The 24,481-nt window shown below is 30.1% G+C and overlaps 1 protein-coding gene across 1 annotated transcript; it reads right to left on the bottom strand.

Annotated features, from left to right (window-relative positions):
• Positions 1-3,563: 3,563 nt before the first annotated feature.
• On the bottom strand, positions 3,564-9,545 carry LOC112023310 (uncharacterized). Its single transcript, XM_024055930.2, has 6 exons — positions 9,168-9,545; positions 6,731-6,930; positions 5,661-5,801; positions 5,485-5,565; positions 3,888-4,015; positions 3,564-3,781 (listed from the first exon to the last, which is right to left on the bottom strand). The coding sequence occupies exons 1-6, from the start codon at positions 9,391-9,393 to the stop codon at positions 3,742-3,744; spliced, it is 816 nt and encodes a 271-aa protein (XP_023911698.1). The 5' UTR covers positions 9,394-9,545; the 3' UTR covers positions 3,564-3,741.
• Between the last annotated feature and the right edge of the window lie 14,936 nt (positions 9,546-24,481).

Raw genomic sequence — 24,481 nt, forward strand, 5'->3', positions numbered from 1 at the left:
ATCCAACCTATTTTAATTTGAATTTAATTACCTTTCTTTCTAGAAATGGTTTACAATCGTATTTGAATGAAAATTTAGTATTGTCACATAAAAAAAGCTTGATCTAAGATAAGTATATTCATGCCAAGAGCCTAGCTCAGTAAGATTGACCGCTCTTTTTTATTTGGAGAACCAGTGTTCAAATTCCTATAACAATTTATAAAAAAATAAAAATAAAAACTATATTTATAAGTGATGACTACCTTTACTGGTTCAGTAAATGTAAACTAAAATCTCATGCCAAGGTTGTATCTTAGATATAATAGGCTTTTATTCACTCCTTTTGTGCCCATGGAGAAGAATTTTTTTGCTGATCCCTTATTTGCTTGTTTGTTGAAATTTTTTTGAAGTGTAATTGTACCTGAAGGTTTTAAAAAAGCTATGCATAAACAAATAAGCCAAAATGCTAAACCAAAAAGCTGTTGTCTGTTTGTATCCCAAGCTTTTTGTAATTTATTTGCTAACTATGAGACAAAAGATATAATTTTTGAAAACTTAAATGCAAAATGCATGACAAAAAGATAAAAGTTAGCTTATTTTTAAGAAAAAAACTAGTTTTGTTCAATTTAAAAAAAAAAAAAAAAAAAAAAATCTGANTTTTTATTAATAAAAATTATTTAAAGAGAATGAAGGATACAAATTACACATCTACAGTGTGAATAGATTGTCTTTTATTTTATCAACATCTTTCATGGAGTTCGATCATTGGAGCTTTGAAGGAGCCAAGAAGTTACATGGTATGAGACAAAAGGAGCTCCATCAAAATAGATTTGGACTTGGAATGGGTATTTTTGTATTTGCTTAGCCTTGAGTAAGCTTTGGTCATGGAGGCTGAGCAGTAAGTGTAGAGAGAAGGATATATAAGAGGCAAGAGAGAGAGTTAAGTGAAATAGAAAAACTTCGATTTTTAAATTAATTCCACATGGCAGCTTATGTGAAAATCTATGTGGCATAAAAAATATTTTAAATTTACCGTAGCCATGTCAATATTTTTCATCCAATAGTTAACGACATAGACCATTTTGACACAATACTAAAAGGTTAGGTACCAAATTGAGACATTTAAAAGTCAATGACCTAATTGACATATAGTGTAAAGCTTAAGGACCAAATATGTAGTTTACATCTTTCTTTTCTTTTTCTTTTTTTTTTTTGTTGAGAAAAACTATCATTCAAATACTAGAAACAATAAATCTCACAAAAATTTCATCACACTATGGAACTGACAAATAAAGATGACAAATAAAGGCTTCCAAATACATAATCATCTAAAGAATGTAACTGAGTTTACAATCTCAAAAATCATAGCAAAGGGTTAAATAACGTATTCTTTTAATATTGTGTAGTCTCTAATCATATAACTCTTAACAATCATCAACTCGGTTCCTTACAAAGGTCCACTGCACTTATCTGAAATGTGGAGCAAGAAGTGAGTGAGCTTAACCACTCAGTAAGGGATCCTTCTTCTTCCGTTTTTTTTTTTTTTTTTTTTTTTTTGGGGGGGGGGGGGGTTCTAATGGCTAAGAAAATAAATCACAAAAAGCATGTCAAGAGAGATATACAGAATGATAAACTGCCATATTTAATTTTGAGTCATGACAATTTTTCTTCTTATTGAATCGGTGGTAAATGATTTCAGGAAATCATTTACCACCTGACCCATGCGTTTGGCTGGCAACGGAAAATTCATTTTCCGGAAAATATGCTTACACTTTGACCGAATTTTCACCCTTGACCCGGAAATCATTTGAAGTCCTTATTTTACCTTCAAATGATTTCCGGAAAAGAGAGAGAACGCACCACAGGAGCCAAGAACGCAAAAAAAAAAGAGAAACCCAGAACAAAGAAAAAGAGAAACCCAGAACAAACGGACCGATCCAACGCAGTCCGTTCACGAGCCTTCGACTTCGCCGGCGCCACGAACCGACGAACCGACGAACCGCGCCATCGCACCTCGAGCTCCGATCGCAGCACCTCGCCATCGCACCTCGAGCTCCGGTCTCGCACCTCGCCATCGCACCGCGCTGATCGCGCCATCGCGCCATCGCCATCGCACCTCGATCGCGCCATCGCACCTCGTCGTCGACCCAGACCCATCGCCTCCTTCATCGCGCCATCGCTCCAACGCCGCTCGACCCAGACCCAGACCCTCGATCGCGCCATCGCACCTGGAGCTCTCTCTTCCTCGATCTCTCAGTTTTTTTTTTTTTTTTTTTTTAATTTGATTGTTGTTGTTGTTGTTTTTTTTTTTTTTTTAATTTGATTGTTGTTATTGTTTTTTTGGATGAACTGATTGTTGTCGTTGGTGTTGTTGTTGCTGGAATTTGGAATTTGCTGTTGTTGTTGTTGTCGTCGTCGTTGTGTTGTTGCCGGAATTTGCCCGGAAAATAGCATTTTCCTAATATAACCAAACACATAAAAATATTTTCCACAACAATTTTCATAATACACCCAAACACTTAAAATTATTTTCCTTTTCCGGAAAATAACATTTCCGGAAAATACATATTTTCCGGAAAACGTTTTACACGAAACAAACACAGCCTTAGTAAGGAAGACGAACACACTTCTTTTATGGGAGTAGAAATTTGATGCAAGAAAAATCGGTTAAAAGTCAAGCCCAACCCCAAAAAATGGCATTAAGTTTTTTATCAAGTCTAGCCCAATCAGTCTAACCCCAAAATATGATATGATTTGAGACAACCAAATCCCTGAAGTCATTACTAATTTATTATCAGCTTAAACAAATTGCAAATTGATCCAACCTATTTTAATTTGAATTTAATTACCTTTCTTTCTAGAAATGGTTTACAATCGTATTTGAATGAAAATTTAGTATTGTCACATAAAAAAAGCTTGATCTAAGATAAGTATATTCATGCCAAGAGCCTAGCTCAGTAAGATTGACCGCTCTTTTTTATTTGGAGAACCAGTGTTCAAATTCCTATAACAATTTATAAAAAAATAAAATAAAAACTATATTTATAAGTGATGACTACCTTTACTGGTTCAGTAAATGTAAACTAAAATCTCATGCCAAGGTTGTATCTTAGATATAATAGGCTTTTATTCACTCCTTTTGTGCCCATGGAGAAGAATTTTTTTGCTGATCCCTTATTTGCTTGTTTGTTGAAATTTTTTGAAGTGTAATTGTACCTGAAGGTTTTAAAAAAGCTATGCATAAACAAATAAGCCAAAATGCTAAACCAAAAAGCTGTTGTCTGTTTGTATCCCAAGCTTTTTGTAATTTATCTTCTAAACAAAAAAAAAAAAAAAAAAAAAAATCTGATACAAAAAACAAAATGCATGAAGAACTTTTATGAAACAACTTTTTTTGGCCATTTTGATTGTAACTTAACATCACATAAAGATTTTATATGATGAAATTTGTGAACTCCTTAAAATGAGGGCTCATTATGCACACAAAAAAAGAAGAAAGATAGAATGAATGAAAGAAAGAAAGAAAGAAGGGGGTAAGGGAATATGATGCATGGTCAACTTATTAAGATATAAGAATGAAAGCCTTATAAAATGTAACCCTAATCTTTGTAAATTTTATAGTATGAGAAAGAAAAAAACAGGGAAAGACAAAGATAGTAAGGGTCAAAATTTCGAACATTCACTTTCATTTCAATGTGTGCTTGAATTAGAAGCCAATGTAGGTAACCAAATGTACGTTGTTACAATCTCCAAGACTGATTTCTAAACTGGCATCCTCATTATAAGTTGGCCTTGCACGAAACTGCAAATTGAAAGATAGGAGGGACATAGACAATGTGACATAATTAGATATATGTTGGAGGGCAACACAGGTAGATAACAAAAATTACATATGGAAGGAGACTTACCTCTTGATGTAATAGTAACAAAAGTCAGCCAAGATGAATGTTTGGACTAATTCTGAGAGGAAAGCAGCCGAGAACCAGATGTAGCCGCTACCAATCAAATACAAATACCTCCCACGGGTCTCATAAATCTGCTTGCGAATGGCAAAAATGTTGTATTTGTTACCACAATTTTAAGGCACAACGTAATGATACAGGTGGTGAATTTTGCAAAATTTTTGCTTTATCTTTCTATATGTTGTGATCCACAGCACATAGGACTTTGCATAGACTAATGAATGGAGCAAAAAAGTGAGAAATTAATCAATGTTCATGTCACTAATAACTTTAGATAAGCATAGATAGTCCCATTTCTTGTTATTCTAAGGATGATGATATAGGCCTAATGTCACAGACTAGATTGAAGTGTTGTGAATTGATTCTAGTTACCTTGATGTTTCCAAAGGCTTAATTCATAACTAATAAGATAATATGTTTTTGTTTTGAATGCTAACTGGCCTGAATTTTGACATGGTGCAAATTCCTGTGACTGAATTTTTTTTGATAATTCAATAATTAAAATTGAGAGGGGGATCTAAACTTTGGAAACTTTAAGAGGTACAAATCAATTGAGCTGTAATGCTCTTAGTGACATGGTGCAAATTTCTGGAACCAATTGCACAAGGATGTAGGGCAGTCATAGACTCAGAGGGGGAGAAGTAAGATTAATAAACAAGTGTTCAGATATATATTCACATACCCAAGGAGAGCATCACAAGAGTTAGTGCTTGGAAGTTAAACTTTAATCCAAGTGTGGTGGAGGATAGCTTAAAGATAAATTAACAATGCTAGCATGGGTATTCAGAGCCCCTAAGTATCTGACTATTACCCTGGGTGGGTGTAGTCCCCCTATCCTTCACACACCACGTAATTATAGGAAGAAATCCCTTGGGGGTGACCCTAAGATGTAGGATAGGATTTCTAAATCAAGACCTTGTAGATCTCATGAGACATTGGAACCACCAGAACAAACCCTTGGGTTAAATAAAAAAAAATTCTAATATGGGGTCCCTAAGCATAACAAATGTTGAAACCTTACAGAAAAATAGAATGGAGTAGTTTGTTCAAAACCAACGTTTGATAGTGTATACATTGCAAAATAAGTAGAGAATCCAATGCCAACAATAAGATTGCCCTCTGAAGTAAAAGAAGCTATATACTTGCAAATACTATATGACTATAAAACATTGTATCAGTAAAGTTGAACTCTAAATCAAACAAATTTTATGAAATGTCCAATTGTAAACCAATGAAGTGTCTTTGTTTTATAAAACTTGGATATTAGGGAGGACAAAAACCCAGATTAGATTCACAAAGCCTTGAGGATATAGTTTGTTTTTAAAGATGATTTGTTCTCTATATTTCTTTTATTGGAACAACATTAGTAAAGATGTCATTTAGCTTGTCCAGGCAATAATTCATGGTGTTCTTCCCATTAAATTCTTTTCAAAACTCGAATAAAGTAAGAATGTTATTAGTGAAAATGTGAAATTAAGGAATATTTAGTTGCTCATGCAAAACATACACTATTAACACTTTATGTGATCCTACAAGGTCTCACCTTAATTATCCAATGAGCGCATGCCAAAAATCTTGAAACTCCCAATGCAAACACATAATGGGCTGTAAATGGCTCAATCATCTGAAAAAATATGCTAGAATGGATCAAATTAGTAGTAATTCTTAGAAATCCATAAGCAGTTGAGTGTATTGTAAAGAGAGGAACGAAGTTAAGACCTTTGCATTCTGCATCAGACGAAGTTGAGGCAGCACTGAAACGGCTTCCAAATACAAACCAAATGCCCAAAAGATTCGAGTGATGAGAAAATGAGGTGTAAAAGGGTGGATAGGTATGGCAAGGATAGCACAAGGCACCACCTGTCATAGAATAATCAGTAGAACATTCTAAATTCATCTTTCTTTATACATGCTTAAAGAAGAGCTATCTGAATTTTTTTTTTTTTTTTTTTTTGAATATCTAAGATTAAATGATAGCCATTATGAGTGTTCAATGCAATATATCAATAAAACATCCAAAAGATTAATAAGACATTTTGAAAGAATGGTTATATAACTTGACATCAATGCTTATGTTGTTCCATAAGATGGTACAACATACATCCTTTCAACATATACAAGGGAGCAATACACAAAAAAAAGAAAAAAAAAAAGAAAAAAAAAAAGGCTAAGGAAAAACAATTTTTAAATATACCATCCCATACTAGATCCTTGAATCCTTTCAACATATACAAGGGAGCAATACACAAAAAAAAGAAAAAAAAAAAGAAAAAAAAAAAGGCTAAGGAAAAACAATTTTTAAATATACCATCCCATACTAGATCCTTGACAGAATTCTAAACACACACTAATTTCAACTGTTAGGTAATATTTTACAGTGGCTAATTACGTTTAGCTAAAAAGATTAGCATTCAACAAAAGGTCAAACATGTAAAATACAATAGATTGCACAATGTAGACATTCCAAACAAGTAGTCTGATGCTCTTATAAATGTAGTCTCCTTGGCTTTACTTTCATTGCAATAGTTAAGGAGAAACAAATGAATCAGGAATTATTGTTCACCACATAAGATAATTTCCTAGCAGTATGTTTAATAATCTTGATACTAAATCAAAAGCAAAAAGGCAATTCTGTGATTCTAATTGTTTTTTCTTTGCTTATCTCCTCTAAAAAATACTTATTGTAGCAAGGATAAGGAATGTAAATCATGAAAAATTCAAAGGAATGAATATAGACTAAATGTTTAAATCTACAACATAAAGAACAGGACAAGCTGAGATGTTGTTACCACATAATATAAGGGCAAGTTGTCAAGCTCCTTGATGTAGGTTGACTTCAACTTGAACCGGATCATGTATATAACCCATAATGTTGACACTAGGGTGGTTAAATCTAAAATTGTGTGAATGTCACCCTCCATAATAGTACTACAGAACAATCTTACAGCTAGGAACAGAGCTGTAAGTTCTTGAGTCTTTAATGAGAGGCCTAAACAAGGCAACAAAACATGATTATTGAAACTACCAATACAATGTGTAACGTATGCTCCAATTGGAGCTTCCTTCCTATCCTTCTTCTTCCAATCAAATGGAATCAATACTTTAATAGGTTACTCAAACTTAATAGGTTGAACTCAACACATCAAAAGTTTCGTGCTTGTCACATTTGAAACCTTACATGACTTAAAGAAATGCAATGGAAAGAGAATAAATTCTCTCATAAAACAATTTTTATGTTGTTGTTAAGAGTCACATGGCAAAAAAGGAAAAAACAAGAACATAATATGAAATAATTTGCACTAACTATTTTAGAAAAAAATTTCATTGGAGCTTTTTGTTTTCCTATCATTCAAGTTTTCTTTTCTCCGAAATTAGCAGAACAACATATGGTAGCATGTTTTCAATACATAATACCACAAACATGAGCCATTTACAAAATTTCTTATTATTCCATAAAACTGCTTAAATAGTAAGTTCTGGGGCACGACCAAACAGGCCCCCAATATGTGCTAAATAGGATATGGAAAAAAAAAAGTTTGGGTTGATTTTGGTGTATAAAGAAAGAAAATAATAAATTGAAATAGAGACCTCAAGTTCTAATTCCACATCCCAAATTCTCATAACCATATGCAATGTCACATCATAAAATATTGTTTTTCATGAATTGGTAAGCCGTACACACATCCATTTTTTTTATATAGGTAGGGGAATGGGGAGGGCCTGAGATGGTTTGAGCTAGAAACTTGTAGTACCACAAAAGATGTTATTACCACTGAGTTATCAAAAATTACAAATTGCATCCGCATAATATGTTGTATAATAACAAAATTTTGTTTCGTTTCATTGTTAGTTATTTTTGTTAATTATATTAGTTTATATTTTTCTGTTAATTATATTTTTCTTTTTGATAAGTTCTAAATTAATAAAATTTTAAATCATCTTTTAATCCCTTAATTAAAATCCTAGCTGTGCTACTTACCTTAATAGCTAATTTTCATTGATAATCACTCTTTTATTCCCCCCTTAGAAAACTAAAAAAGGACTGATCCTATCTGTGCTACTTGCCTTAATAGCTAATTTTCATGGATCATCACTCTTTTATTTCTCCCTAAGAAATCTAAAAATGGAATGATCATTGATATAAACTTAAATCCCAGATATGCATGCCCTCTGTAGACATGATGTTTAGTTAATAAAATATAAAGTAAATCAACTTTTTTATTTTTTTTTGGGGAAGAAAAATAAAATGGAAAATTATAATTTACCTTTTACAATTTTGGTCGGATCACTATTTAGTCCACATACTTTTAATTGATACTAGTCTCTAAGCACATGCATGAGCGCGTGCTCAAAGACTCTTCTATTTTTTAGGTAAAAATTAATAATTTACATTCATTATAATTTGGGATTACTATATTTTCCCATCATAAAAAACTGTAAAATAATTAGTCAAACCCGACAACCAAAAAAAAAGAAAGAAAAAGAACACCTGGTGAATGACAATTTCAAGTTGTAGTTCAGGTTGAATTTTGAAAAAACCAACAGAAAAATGTTCATATTTTGTAGGCAATACATGGAAGTTAAAGATGTATTTTTACTGGGTATAGTTTTGTCTTTTCAGTTTTGTCTTTACTTGAACGTAGACTGTGGAAATATTTTTAAACAAAAAAAATGTCCAATCTAAATAAGAGAAGTTCCTTAAATAGTAGTATAGATGTTACATATGACCTTCCAAGGTTTGGATTGGATTAAAAGTGAAATTTTTAGGATTCCATTAAAAGTACACCTAATGATGTTATTTTACTTCAAACTCCATGGATCAAAATGTAAGAATTGACCTGGGTCAAAGTAAGAAATGAAAAGGTCATGGAACTAAATTGTTATTGTGTCAGACTAAAAAGGATAATTTGTTTGTCCAAAAAATACAAAATCTATTTGAATAGGATCTAAAATTTAAATAGTCAAATTTAACAATTGAAAGTTTATGGACTTTATGTGATTCTACCAAACAACATAGAATCTAAAAAAATATGTTGACAAATTAAAAAGATAATTTCTTTTTAAAAAGAAGTAAATAAAAAAAAATGATAATTCAACATACCAGACAAAACAAATCAACAAAAACCTCTTTTGGGTTTCCTAAACAAAATAAAAATAAAGATGAGAGATATAATTTAGATTAGGAATAGACATGCAGTGCAGGTATATAAACATAGATGCATGTACCAGAACAAGTCTTTTTGGTTTTGAGTTTGTAAATCAAGACGAAGATCCCCAAAGCATGGATGGTTTCTGAGCCAATGAAGAAGTGGTTGTGATCATGAATGGTAAGCTTCAAAGCCACCAAAGCTAAAAGTGCAAACATTGCACCAAGACAGATCTTCATCCTCATAGATTGTTTCTTCACCCATTCAGACAACACATTCATAGGTGAACTTCTCTTCCTACCCATGATGATCTCTCTCTCTCTTAATTTCCTCTAGCTCTATAGACACACAAAATTCTCAATACAAAAACATATACAAAGAAAGAAGAATCAAACAAATAGAGAGAGAGAGAGAGAGAGAGAGAGAGAGAGAAGGGAGAGATAATTTATGTATTTAATGAGAGAGCGTTTTTTGTAGTATGGGGATAAGTAATAACTAAAAAGAGAGAGCCGTTTTTTGAAAGACACGAAGATGGCATGCAGTTGGTATTGAAATATTATGTGGCGTTTATTTTGTTCCCATCTTGGCAGCCAATGAGGTGTTGACACATTGGATTGTATTTAAGGTTATTGGATACTATTTTGAAGTTGGTGGGGTGTAATTCCTTGTTTGGGGCTACTGATTTTTGGATACGTAATATATAATTAAATAAAAATTCTTAGGTTTTGACATTTTTTTTTTGTGGGACTTTTAATTTACAGATTTAAGGCTTGGTTGAGGAGGTGAAGAATTGAATGGAATTTTTTTAAAAGGGTAAAATTAATGTAATTTTAGGATGTAAAAATGGAAATCTTTTTTAAAGGAAAATGTAATTTACTTTATTTTATTTTTAAAAATTGGGCATTACCATACAAATTTAACCACTACAAAAATCTGCAATAAAGAAAATTGTTATAACCTCCTATAAGCATAGGAGAGAGGTAAAGACTTTCTCCTTAGTAATAAAGTGTCTTTCTTAGTTCTTAACTTCTTATTCTTCCTTTTCTCTCCTTTTAAATTTTTTTTTTATTATTTATGAATTTTAAAATTTTTCTTACTAATTAAGGGGATTGATCTAATTTGAGTAATTTGGCTGATATAGTTACAAATCTCAATGGTTTCTTAACTTACAAAACCATGAAGCTATATCCTATATAAAAATCCGATGTTTCTGACTTTTCTTTCTATTATTTATTTATGGATTTTCATTCTTTATTCTTATCTAAATTATATATTTGTATGGATAGAGAATTACCACTTGATTTGAATTAATTATTGCATCATAACTTGGTGTTTTGAATTACTCTAGCTTACCTTCTTCCAAAAACGAGTTTGTACGTAGTTGTATCACAACAAAATTAAATTTAAAAGAACGGGATTTAAGTGATAGTTCATCATTAATAGTATTTTTTGTGATGTTTTATGTGTGGTTCATATCTCACCTCTCTTTCTCCCCTTGTACTTATAAAATATAAAGTTTTAAAAAACCTTAGGAATAAATAAGAAAAAGAAAGAAGGAAAAGTCATATAAGATGCAGTCCAAATGGGTGGCAGACAGTTCCCTCACTTGGGCGGATGCCTAGAATAAATGCTTTGGGTAGCATGCATTTGGGCCTTTTATAATCCTAGCAGCCTAGCGAGGTCCACCATCCTATCATGCTCTAATATTATACAAATTAATTAAAATCACAGACACACACGTGTGTGTCTATAATAGTAGTGTGTGTGTATATATATATACACACACACACTAGTATTATAGTTATATGTAAACTAATTTTTTTATAAATAAAAATAAATGATTAAATTAATAGTAATAATTGCTAAGATAGAGTAAATTTGTGGTTTGGTAATAGTACTTGCAGCATGCAATGAGAACTACTATAGTTCACAATCGAATGAGTTTTACCATAGTTCACAAATGAGTTTCTTTTGGAACATCTAACTCCTCCTGCCAATGGCTTCACAACATCTAACTCCTCCTGCCAACGGCTTGAAGCCATGTCATATCATGTACAACAATGAAGATGACAATGGGAGTGATATTTTCCAAAGATTATATTGAAATTTTATTGTTTAATAGATTGTGCTGATTTTTTTTCGACCCAATTCTTTTCATGTAAATAATTATATTGGAGGGTACTTGTGTCTGTTTTGTATTCTATATTTGATTGAATTGTAGTTTAGATGAGTCTTTGGGTTTGGAACAGCATATGGAGTTCATACATAACCCATTTTGGTCCTTAATTGTATTGTGGAAAAATTTATTGCAGAGAGATAATTAGAGTCAAAATAATTATGATGTTGCTACAATTCTTATAATTCTTTTCAATTAGAGTTGAAATTGAAATTTTGAAATTTTTTTGCCTGTTTGTTGTTGGTGCTTCTAACTACCGAAAAATTTCATTTATTGTTGTTTTTCGTTATCAACTTGTTCTATTGCCAGGCTTACAAAAAAACTTTTTAAAGCTTTTTTTTTTTTTTTTTTTTCAATTTGTTGGAAATATTGATTAATTCTTAAGATTTAATTCTTCATTTTATTTTGAACTTAAGTTTGATTTCTATTTTCATTAAGTAATTTAATGTTTCATCTTTATACAAAATAGTTTTCTCGTGCATCGCACAGGTTAGTGACTAGTTAAATACAATAACCAAAACCCAAAATCGAAATGTACACAAAAGAGTTCAAAATTTGAGTATATAAAAATTTTAAAAACTTATTTATAGTAAATTTCCTCTGGTATAATATCATGCATGCAAATTTACATGAATTTATTAGATTAAAACACAAGCGTAAGTTGCATCTTGGGGGAAAAGAGTGAAAAAAAAAAGAAAAAAAGTGAGTTGTGTAGGATTTAATTTAAGTTTAGAAAAGTTTGATAATAGACTTTTAGTTTTATTTGAATTAAACAACTGTTTAATGTTATCCTTAATTTGAGGGAATATATTATAACAAATAATATAAAATTAATTTACTAATTAATTATTCTTAAAATATTGATAATAAACTTTTAGTTGGAGTAGAAGTCAAAATGTTGGTTTTTTTTTTTTTTTTTAGAAAGAAAATGGGGGTTGTTGTTTGAAATTTAAGTTTATAATTTTTATAATAAACTTTTAGTTTGAATAGAATTTAAATTTGTTTTAATATATAAGTTTACAATTTTTTGATAATAGACTTTTAGTTTGAATAGAATTTAAATTTGTTGAAATTTAAATGTATAAAATTAATTTACTAATTAGTTGTTTTTAAAATATTGATAATAAAATTGTAGTTGGAGTAGACGTCAGGGTTTTTAAAAAGGAAAAGAAAACATAGGTTGTTGTTTGGGATTTAAGTTTAGAATTTTTTATAATTGACTTTTAATTTGAATAAAATTTAAATTAGTTGAAATTTAAATGATAAATTTTTTATAAATTAAATAGTTGTTAAATATTATCCCTTAATTTGAGGAAATATATCCTAACAAATAATACTAAATTAATTTACTAATTAGTGAAATTAGCCACTTGGCATAACTACAGTTTCTAAATCCAACTTTTATTATATTAGTATTAGTATTAGTATATGATGAAGATATTAGTATTTTTCACACACACACATATAAGGAAGATATTTTAATAATAGATTTGGTGAGAGAATGTAATTGTATGTGTGGAGTTGGATTCAAATTATACCTGGTTTAACTTTAAGCAGTATTACACCACTCAATATTTTATTATTGAATGCAAATTTTGACAAATCCACTGTAAGATTACATTATCTTCATATATTTTCTATATTTGCAAAATTTCAAAGTGATTAAAGATTAATAGCTATGTCATTGATCAATTGTTTAAATTCAAGGTTTTGTAGTTTAAAATAATGTATAAAAGATGAGTTTATAGATGAATGGTAAATAATATTCAATTGACATGAAAATTGGCATAAATGTTAAAAACATATAGAACATGTAACTTAATAGTGAGATTTCAAAATATGAATTCTATAATAAGTTATTGGGTGATATAACATTACTTAGAATTACACTAGGTGTAAATTGAACTTAACCCGTGTGTGTGTGTGTTTAATAGTTAGATTGTTTCTAAAAAAGAGATTGAGGCAAAATAATAAAAGCATAAAAATTCATTCTACATTCTCTAGGATTCGGTCAATCATCATTTTGGTGTTCAAAGTTTGGATTTTGTCAATTTCACCCTTCAAGCTTGCATCCAGGGTTAATGCAGCCATGTTGTCCACTGCCCTTAGACAATTTGCCATAATGCCAACTAAGTGTGCGTTTGGAACACACGTTTAACGTGTGTTCCTGTGTTTTACTAAAAAATGGTGAGTCTCATGGCATTGTTCACGGGACCTACAAGTACGAAATTCAGCAAAATTTTCATTAAAACTGGGTCCTATGGTNAATACAAAAACATATACAAAGAAAGAAGAACCAAACAAATATAGAGAGAGAGAGAGAGAGAGAGAGAGAGAGAGAAGAGAGAGATAATTTATGTATTTAATGAGAGAGCGTTTTTTGTAGTATGGGGATAAGTAATAACTAAAAAGAGAGAGCCGTTTTTTGAAAGACACGAAGATGGCATGCAGTTGGTATTGAAATATTATGTGGCGTTTATTTTGTTCCCATCTTGGCAGCCAATGAGGTGTTGACACATTGGATTGTATTTAAGGTTATTGGATACTATTTTGAAGTTGGTGGGGTGTAATTCCTTGTTTGGGGCTACTGATTTTTGGATACGTAATATATAATTAAATAAAAATTCTTAGGTTTTGACATTTTTTTTTTGTGGGACTTTTAATTTACAGATTTAAGGCTTGGTTGAGGAGGTGAAGAATTGAATGGAATTTTTTTAAAAGGGTAAAATTAATGTAATTTTAGGATGTAAAAATGGAAATCTTTTTTAAAGGAAAATGTAATTTACTTTATTTTATTTTTAAAAATTGGGTATTACCATACAAATTTAACCACTACAAAAATCTGCAATAAAGAAAATTGTTATAACCTCCTATAAGCATAGGAGAGAGGTAAAGACTTTCTCCTTAGTAATAAAGTGTCTTTCTTAGTTCTTAACTTCTTATTCTTCCTTTTCTCTCCTTTTAAATTTTTTTTTTATTATTTATGAATTTTAAAATTTTTCTTACTAATTAAGGGGATTGATCTAATTTGAGTAATTTGGCTGATATAGTTACAAATCTCAATGGTTTCTTAACTTACAAAACCATGAAGCTATATCCTATATAAAAATCCGATGTTTCTGACTTTTCTTTCTATTATTTATTTATGGATTTTCATTCTTTATTCTTATCTAAATTATATATTTGTATGGATAGAGAATTACCACTTGATTTGAATTAATTATTGCATCATAACTTGGTGTTTTGAATTACTCTAGCTTACCTTCTTCCAAAAACGAGTTTGTACGTAGTTGTATCACAACAAAATTAAATTTAAAAGAACGGGATTTAAGTGATAGTTCATCATTAATAGTATTTTTTGTGATGTTTTATGTGTGGTTCATATCTCACCTCTCTTTCTCCCCTTGTACTTATAAAATATAAAGTTTTAAAAAACCTTAGGAATAAATAAGAAAAAGAAAGAAGGAAAAGTCATATAAGATGCAGTCCAAATGGGTGGCAGGCAGTTCCCTCACTTGGGCGATGCCTAGAATAAATGCTTTGGGTAGCATGCATTTGGGCCTTTTATAATCCTTGCAGCCTAGCGAGGTCCACCATCCTATCATGCTCTAATATTATACAAATTAATTAAAATCACAGACACACACGTGTGTGTCTATAATAGTAGTGTGTGTGTATATATATACACACACACACTAGTATTATAGTTATATGTAAACTAATTTTTTTATAAATAAAAATAAATGATTAAATTAATAGTAATAATAAATTATAAAATAAGTAAATAATTTTAATAAAAAATTGTTTAAGTTCTAATTTTTTAGAATTTAGAGTTTAGACTTTATTATATTTATCTATTTTCATATTTTAAAATTATCTTCGTAATTTGTGTTAATTTCTTAACATGCGGTGCTCATGAGTTTGTTTATTCTTTTTGGGTTATGTTTAATGTATGTCCTATTTAGTACAAACAATAATAAATAAAATAGTTCTTTAATACCAAATTTTCCTAATGATTGTCTAATTAAAATTTTCAACGCACTCACAAATCTATATATATATATATATAACGAAACTTTTGAAACTTCCATATTTTTCTAAATCAGCATTATTTAAAAAATAAAATTATTAAAAAAAAGTAAAACCCTTTTCTAACCCAATAACTATTTTCCCCCAAAACAAACCGATAAAACCTATTTCTCAGGCTCTGTGTCTCCCTCAAACGCAAACTTAATTTAGAAAGAAAATGTGGGTTGTTGTTTGAAATTTAAGTTTATAATTTTTATAATAAACTTTTAGTTTGAATAGAATTTAAATTTGTTTAAATATATAAGTTTACAATTTTTTGATAATAGACTTTTAGTTTGAATAGAATTTAAATTTGTTGAAATTTAAATGTATAAAATTAATTTACTAATTAGTTGTTTTTAAAATATTGATAATAAAATTGTAGTTGGAGTAGACGTCAGGGTTTTAAAAAAAAGAAAAGAAAACATAGGTTGTTGTTTGGGATTTAAGTTTAGAATTTTTTATAATTGACTTTTAATTTGAATAAAATTTAAATTTGTTGAAATTTAAATGATAAAGTTTTTTTAAATTAAATAGTTGTTAAATATTATCCCTTAATTTGAGGAAATATATCCTAACAAATAATACTAAATTAATTTACTAATTAGTGAAATTAGCCACTTGGCATAACTACGGTTTCTAAATCCAACTTTTATTATATTAGTATTAGTATTAGTATATGATGAAGATATTAGTATTTTTCACACACACACATATAAGGAAGATATTTTAATAATAGATTTGGTGAGAGAATGTAATTATATGTGTGGAGTTGGATTCAAATTATACCTGGTTTAACTTTAAGCAGTATTACACCACTCAATATTTTATTATTGAATGCAAATTTTGACAAATCCACTGTAAGATTACATTATCTTCATATATTTTCTATATTTGCAAAATTTCAAAGTGATTAAAGATTAATAGTTATGTCATCGATCAATTGTTTAAATTCAAGTTTTTGTAGTTTAAAATAATGTATAAAAGATGAGTTTATAGATGAATGGTAAATAATATTCAATTGACATGAAAATTGGCATGAATGTTAAAAACATATAGAACATGTAACTTAATAGTGAGATTTCAAAATATGAATTCTATAATAAGTTATTGGGTGATATAACATTACTTAGAATTACACTAGGTGTAAATTGAACTTAACCCGTGTGTGTGTGTTTAATAGTTAGATTGTTTCTAAAAAAGAGATTGAGGCAAAATAATAAAAGCATAAAAATTCATTCTACATTCTCTAGGATTCGGTCAATCATCATTTTGGTGTTCAAAGTTTGGATTTTGTCAATTTCACCCTTCAAGCTTGCATCTAGGGTTAATGCAGCCATGTTGTCCACTGCTCTTAGACAATTTGCCATAATGCCAACTAAGTGTGCGTTTGGAACACACGTTTAACGTGTGTTCCTGTGTTTTGCTAAAAAATGGTGAGTCTCATGGCATTGTTCACGGGACCTACAAGTACGAAATTCAACAAAATTTTCATTAAAACTGGGTCCTATGGCACAATTCACACATTTAAAAATTATTTTACTATAGTGTTTTTAGTTTTTAGTAATAAGCGATATCCAAACAGGCTCTAAAACGACATAATTTTAGGTATTTTTTTTTCTTTTATATATACAATTTTTAATCACTAAAAAGAGGCTACCAATTTTTTTTTTTTAATTAAAAGATGAAACATGACAATTTTGTTTTTTTGTTGTTGTTGTTGTTGAAAATTCAGGTATATGCTGAAACCGATGTAGCCTAATTCAAACGTAACCTCTTTGCTCTTCCTTGTATCGTCGTTGCTCCTCTTCTTCCCAGTCATCATCTTTTTCTTCTCCTTCTTTTCTAATCTCTTTTCAAGCAAACACACAATTGCTCTAACAATATAAAGAAGCTCAAATGCAGGGGTGGCAAATGGGTGTGTTCAAGCATGTCATAAATGGGTTAGGAGCTTAAATACCAAATTTATGACTTTTAAAAAAATTATTTATTACCCACACACAATCCAGCCCACTTATTTAAAATGGGTTAGGGGATGAAATACCAATTATGACTTTTTAAAAAATCATTTATTACCCACACACAATCCAACCCACCTATTTAACATAAAACCCAACCTATTTCTATCTAATTAATTATGTATATACTAGCCTCAGAGCACGCATTCTCAGAAGCTCTTCAATTTTTTTAAATAAAAATTAATAATTTGCATCCATTATAATTTGAGATTACTGCATTTTTTAATCACAAAATACCTAGAGGTGTGATGAGTGTTATGGGTTTGTGATTGAAATAATTTTTTTCATTATACTTCTAGGTATTTTGTAATTGAAAAATGTAATAATCATAAATTATAATATATGCAAATTATTAATCTTTCAGAGACTAGTAATCAATAAGGCAATTTCCAGTGCTAAATAATTAAATAGTACAATCGTTGATGGCCAGCAAGGGTAAAGTTCTTTTGCCTTCTTATTAAATCTAGCTAATCAACAACTTTCAAATGAAATACCTGGAGAAAATTGGCCTTTGCCCCTTTCACACAAAAAATCCAGCATTTTGCCCAATTCCTTAACTAATTAGGGAAATGCCCATGTTTTCAAACTCGATTTTCTCAAAATTGAGTTTCAACGTCACTATAGGCTCTTTAAAATGTGAGAAAATCGAATTTCAACGTCACTATAGGCTCCTTAAAATGTCACTATAGGTATGGAGCGATCAAACTTGAAAAAAAAAAAAAAAAAAAAAAAAAAAAAAAAAAAAAAAACCTGCATGAAACTCGAGTTCATGGAGCATGAATTTAAACGCCACTATAGGGTCTTAAAACGCCACTTAGGGCTCCAGATTTTTTTTTTTTTTTAAATTTTTAGTTTGTTATAACTCGATTGTCCAAAAATCGAGTTTCAAAATAGGAGTATTTTTTAATTAGTTTACGAAAAGGGGCAAAATGCTGGATTTTTTTTTTAAAAAAAAAAGGGGCAAAAGCCCAGTTTCTCCATAAATACCTTCAAGCAAAAGAATGGAAACCATAAAATGAATAAAATACCAGCTTAAAAAAAAAAATCAAAATAAAGGAAAATATAATTCTGAAAACAATTAAACTAATACTTTATCTAAGTGAATATATCGAAGTACTAAAAAAATGGCTAGTGAAGAACTAAAAAAATTGAATCTTTGAAAAGTAACGAAAGCTTAGAAAAGAGAGTTAAAAGACTACATCGAGTGATCATAGAAATTGTGGCCTTCATATTTCTCTCAAAAGACGGAATATTAAACAACTTACTGTTACATGAATTCCAAATCTTATACATAGCAATTATAAAATCACCATATATGTCATTACTTTTCAAAAAAAAAATCACCATATATGTCGTTAAACCCCATATCGGTACATAAATTATTGATAAAAATCAAAGGAAAAAAAAAAAAAAAAAACCAGCTTATGTCGATGGAATAAGAGAGAAACAAAGAATGAGAATATGGATTACCATTGAACTGTGATCCCTCAATTGATCCACGTGCATCTCTGAGGCTCAGCAACAAAATTATAAACCAATCCCCATAGCCAGTTCATCACTACTATGAGGAATAGCTCTACTCTGGCCTCCATCCATCCCTCACCGCCAATGTATGAAAGTTCAATTAACAGGAAATTTGGAATTGTGAATGAGTAGAAGACTGAAGGTTTAAATTTCAATTTGTAAGTTAATGGGAGACAACAACAGATTTATGAGGTATTTTGTTAGGGGGCATTAGTGGATGAATTTTTACTGTTATATCCTCAATTGTTTTCACTTATTAAACGTTGGATCATGGATGCAAGGGTATTTTAAACAGTTTAATGAGGCATTTTTTTAGGGGTAGTTAATGGACATATTTTTACTGCTTTGTCCTCAACAGTTTTCACTTATTAAACATGGGATGCGAGGGTATTTTGGAACAAAAAAAAAAAAATCTGGTCCAAACAAATGAAGCCCCCTAAATAGTAAGTATAGAAAATACACCTAAAATCTTCAAATTGACCAAAATGTCATTGAAACCTTTAAAATGACAAAAATACTTGCAAAAACATCTATAATGATGGAAATATACCCAAAACCTTTAAAGTGTTCAAAATATTCTTGAAACTTCTAAAAGACCCTAAAACCTTTAATATGATTGAAATACACAAAACCTCTAGGATGATTGAAATATGCTCAACTCCACCAAATACTATTAAAACCTGTACAATTTCCAAAATACCCTAAAAAATCTCTAAAATGATTGAAATACATCAAAACCTTATGAATGACCAAATTGAGGTTGCAATTTCAAATTGGTTGGAAATAGTTTCAAATTGAATTTTAAATAAGTTGGAAATAATTTAAAATGTGCTCGAATTAGTATTAAATAGACTTAAAGTAGATTTATATTGGAGGGGACACTTGGTACGAAATTAGAGTGCATGCAAATTTTAATTAGAATGATATTTGATACAAAATTAAAGTACAATTAGAATCTGATTTTGATCCTTTATTGAACTTCCATTTTAATGTATTACTTGTAAATATATTGTATGGCAGTGTTAAAGTGAGGAACATGACGATGCACACTATAGTATTAGTTTGACGAATAAATTAAATAAAATGATAAATTGCAAGTTGGCCTCAAATATGGTATCTATTCAATTGTAGTAATAGCATTTTAATTGAGTAATATTTTATAATTTTGAAATGTCAATAATAGACTGTCACATATAGCAGACTATCTTAGTGATTTTAATATTCTTGTAGAGTGAGACACATGATGAAGCACATTATATGACAATGTCAAGTATGTAAAATAAGGAATTAAAGGTATGTTTAGTAACTGTTTTTTCTCCTTATTTTCTGTTTCTAAAAACATTTTTTTTTAATTTTTAAAACTAAAAAACTTGTTTGGCAACCTAAAATAGTCAGAAAACAAAAATTGTTCTCAAAACTCAATTTGTGAAGGAAACTGAAAACATGCAAAAGGCTGTTTTCAGTTTCTAATTTTCAAAAATCAATGAAAACATGCATTTAATTTAATGAATCTGTCTCATTTAATGAGTTAGCATTAGATCTAATGCTAGAGTTCAAATCCTAATAACAACATATTTTAGTATTTTCTATTTTTTTATTCAAAAAACTATCTTTTTAATTTCAACTAACCAAACATGTTTTTTATTTCAAAAATACAAGAAAATTGTTTTGTTTTTATATTCCCAAAAACAAGTTTTTGAAAATAGATAACAACAGCTGTTATCAAACATAACCTTAATCTCTTGTTTTGTTTTTATATTCCCAAAAACAAGTTTTTGAAAATAGAAAACAAAAACTGTTATCAAACATAACCTTATTCTCTCAATTTCAAGTTGTTTCCATTTTGTCAATTTCACGATTAAAAAATTTTATTTTTTAAATCTAACATTGTATAGACTACCATGTCATTTTAGATTTTAATGACGTAACAATTTTTACACATTTTTAGATTTGTAAAATTTAATCCAAAATAATGAAATGAATTCATTTCAAATAGAAAAGATTATTAGGGTTTGAGAGTAAAAAGATTGTCCATGTGATATAAAGAGAGTATATCCATTTGGCTAAATCACAATTTGTGAGATATTTATTATATAGTTAGTATATGTCTCACAACATTTATTATATAGTTAGTATATAATTTATAGATAGTAGGAGTTGATAGGCCTGATATTGATATTGTTTTTCCTTTTCACATACTCGTAGAACGGGTAACTCGCTCATTCTTTAGCTAAACATGCAAGAACTATTGTTGGTTTGTCTATGTGGATGGATGATGTCCCACCACAAGTAGCTGATGTTCTTTTAGCCGATTGTGGCTGATTTTATTTTTATAAAGTTGAAGTTGGTTTCTCAAAAAAAAAAAAAAAAAAAAATCGTGAATGCTTTGAAATTTGAATGAAATGTTGCCGTTGGCAACAGAGAAGAACTACAATTAATGTGTCACCAACTCACCATTCATACAAAAAAAAAGGGTTTAACATTCATTTATTATTTTATTGGACTTACAACAATTACATTTATTACCACATTAGTTTATAAGGTTTTTATCGTAAAATTTGTAGTAATTTTAGCAGTTTTCATAAAATAAGTAAACTCACCTTATTTCTCAAAAAAAAAAAAAAAAAAAACTCACCTTATTGAATGTATTGGAATTTAGAAACAACTTCAAGAAAGTAATTCTAAAAATGAAAAATAGAAAGATGTAAAGGCAAACTAATGTCAAAGCAAGTGCATGCTTTAGATATGTTATGGACCCAATTGTTTGCTACTTGTTTCGAGGGAATCAAGACCTCCAAATTGATTAATGAACTATTTTGAGGGAGTAGTCTCCAAATTTAAAACTTACTCAACTTCATGCCATATATAATGATGAATTTCACATAAAATAGTGATTTTTCAGACAATATTCACACATGCCTGGCCTCCATAATGATTTCACTTGTTTTTGGAGTTATAAGTAATCTTAAATTCCTATAGCTAACAAGTCTACCTCCATAAATTGCACAATAACACCAATACCAAGAGCCTTGCAATTGCTAGTATATCATATATATGCGTCAAATTAGACGCGTGACTTGAGTTTTGAGTGTTGAGTGGACTCACTGAAGGTTCAAGGAAAAGGAGACGTGTTCTTTATTTTGCTATCTCTTTTAGAACCTCTTGCCTTGCCTTCAATGTGCAGCAGCCCCTGCCAAGGTTGGCTTCAACTCGGTCCAAGACTTTTAACTTTTGAGCCCTGACTCTCTTTCTCACGGTAACCAACCATTTCAGTCCAACAATGAATGGGTACGCATTTCCCATTATTCAGACATTTTATTATCATTTAATTTTCACAAAATCATTCTCTTCTGTTTTAATTGAAACTGAATTGCTTTGCTTCATATTCTGATTTAGACGCGTGGCTTGAGTTTTGAGTGTTGAGTGGACTCACCAAAGGTTTAAGGAAAAGAAGGTAGATGTTCTCTACTTCTATCTCTTTTTAGAATCTCCTGCCTTGCCTTCAACGTGCAGTCGCCCCTACCAAGCTTGGCCTTCAACTCGGTCCAAGACTTTTGACTTTTGAGCCTTGATTCTCTCTCTCTCTCTCTCTCTCTCACACACAAGAACCAGTCATTTTAGTCCCACAATGAATCGGTGCGCATTTCCCATTAATCAAACATTTTTTTTATTATTTAATTTTCAGAAAATCATTCTCTTATGTTTTAACTGAAACTGAATTGCTTTGCTTCATATTCTGATTTAGACTAACATAGGTTACAATTCCTCAAGCGACCTTTCCATGGAAATTATTTTTGCGTTTTCTTTTAGCCACAATTAAAAAAAAAAAAATGTGGGGGCATTTCTGTAATATATGGTAATAAACTTTGTGTGCTGCTGTGAATTTTTTTCAAGAATTGTGACTATTGCTATAGAAAAAAAAGCACGGTGGGATCCACCATTTTATGTGAGAGGAATAATATGCTTCAAACAACAAAAACAACAAGCCTTAATCCAAAATTTTGGGGTCCCCTTTCAACAAATTAATTAGTTAGGGTTGTTTGGCCATCTTTATGTCCATTCTACTATTTCGGAAGTCGTATACTATATTAATTCCTTAATTGATAACTCATTTTTTTATTACTTCTACTAATATTATTTTGGGCCTTCTTCTCAATTTTTTTCGTTCCCTTAACTTGTACCAACTTACTGTTTTTTACCTGTTCGTACTTTGTATATGACCAAACTATCTTAAGCGACTTTTCTTTATCTTTTTCCTCAACAAGATCTACCATTATCTTAAAATTCTCATATCAACTATTCAGGATCTAACCACTATTGATGAAATTGGCTGGCACCTAATCGATCTAACCGCTGCAAAGCATCGTAGGTGTTCGGTATGGTGGTCAGGGGCAATCTAGGCACATCGAAGATGGCTAGTGCGGTGAGTGGTGGTTATTTTGCACTCCGATGAGAAACCACACCACATCATTATATGTATATATGTTAAAATCACAAGCTAAAACAAGAAGTCTCAAATCAAGGAAAGAAAATCATAGAAAGATCAAGAAAACTCGAGAAACAGAGAGAAAATTTTGAGTGAAAGAGAGAAAATTTTATTGCTAAGTTCCTATGAATTACAAAGACTAACTAAATTACACATATTAAGCACTATTTATACTAGCAATTACAGATCAGAGTGAGAAACAAAAGTGCAGGAAAAACTCTAACAAACTCTAATAGAATTCCCTAAAAACTCTCCTCCAATAAGATTAGGACAAGTGTTACTTTCAACCTAACTAACTAACTAACTACTCTCTCACACGTATAACTCACATGCTTTTGCCTAACTCTTCAAAATTACAAGTAATTTCTTCAACCTCTTCAAACCACACTTGGTTCCTTTCTTCAATTCAATTTCACCCTTAGTCTTCTTCTTAACAATATATATACACAATAATTTAACATATGTATATGTAGTTTTATGCTTCAACAGAGAGAAGAGAACTTAGAGAAGGCAAGTTTGAGAAGCAACATAGAAGAAGAAGAAGAAAACGGCACTAGGTGGGTTAAGAAAATGTTAGGTTTTATTTTTATTTTTTATTTTTTATTTATTAAATATACACTAAAACGACATCATTTTGAACCTAATATTAATGTTGGGTAAAATATCATTTTCGTCCCTAAACTATCATAAAAGTTTGTTTTTCATCCCTAAACTTTCAAAAGTTCGTTTTTCATCCCTAAACTATCACAAAAGTTCGTTTTTCGTCCCTAAACTTTTAAAAGTTCTATTTTCGTCCCTAAACTTTTCCAAACGTATTAATTTTCGTCCCTCCGTCTGACGGAGTGCTGACGCGGCTTTGAAAGAATGCTGATGTAGAAGGGACGAAAATCAATACATTTGGAAAAGTTTAGGGACGAAAATAGAACTTTTAAAAGTTTAGGGACGAAAAATAAACTTTTGTGATAGTTTAGGGACGAAAAATAAACTTTTAAAAGTTTAAGGACTAAAAACAAACTTTTTTGATAATTTAGAGATGAAAATGATATTTTACCTTACTGTTATTTTCAATTCCAAAACAACTTCCTTTTAGAATTAGAATTAAAAAAAAAAAAAAAAAAAAA

This window comes from Quercus suber, unplaced genomic scaffold (genome assembly GCF_002906115.3).
Source record: "Quercus suber isolate HL8 unplaced genomic scaffold, Cork oak 2.0 scaffold_1103, whole genome shotgun sequence".
Classification (NCBI taxonomy): Eukaryota; Viridiplantae; Streptophyta; class Magnoliopsida; order Fagales; family Fagaceae; genus Quercus; species Quercus suber.

Bases quoted from the DNA above. Each gene is read 5' to 3' on its own strand.
- LOC112023310 (XM_024055930.2), bottom strand. From the start codon at position 9,393: ATGGGTAGGAAGAGAAGTTCACCTATGAATGTGTTGTCTGAATGGGTG. The intron at 6,931-9,167 runs GTACATGCATCT...TGCCTTGTTTAG, and splicing joins AACCAAAAAGACTTGTTCTG to GCCTCTCATTAAAGACTCAA. The intron at 5,566-5,660 runs GTCTTAACTTCG...ATATTTTTTCAG, and splicing joins GTCTGATGCAGAATGCAAAG to ATGATTGAGCCATTTACAGC.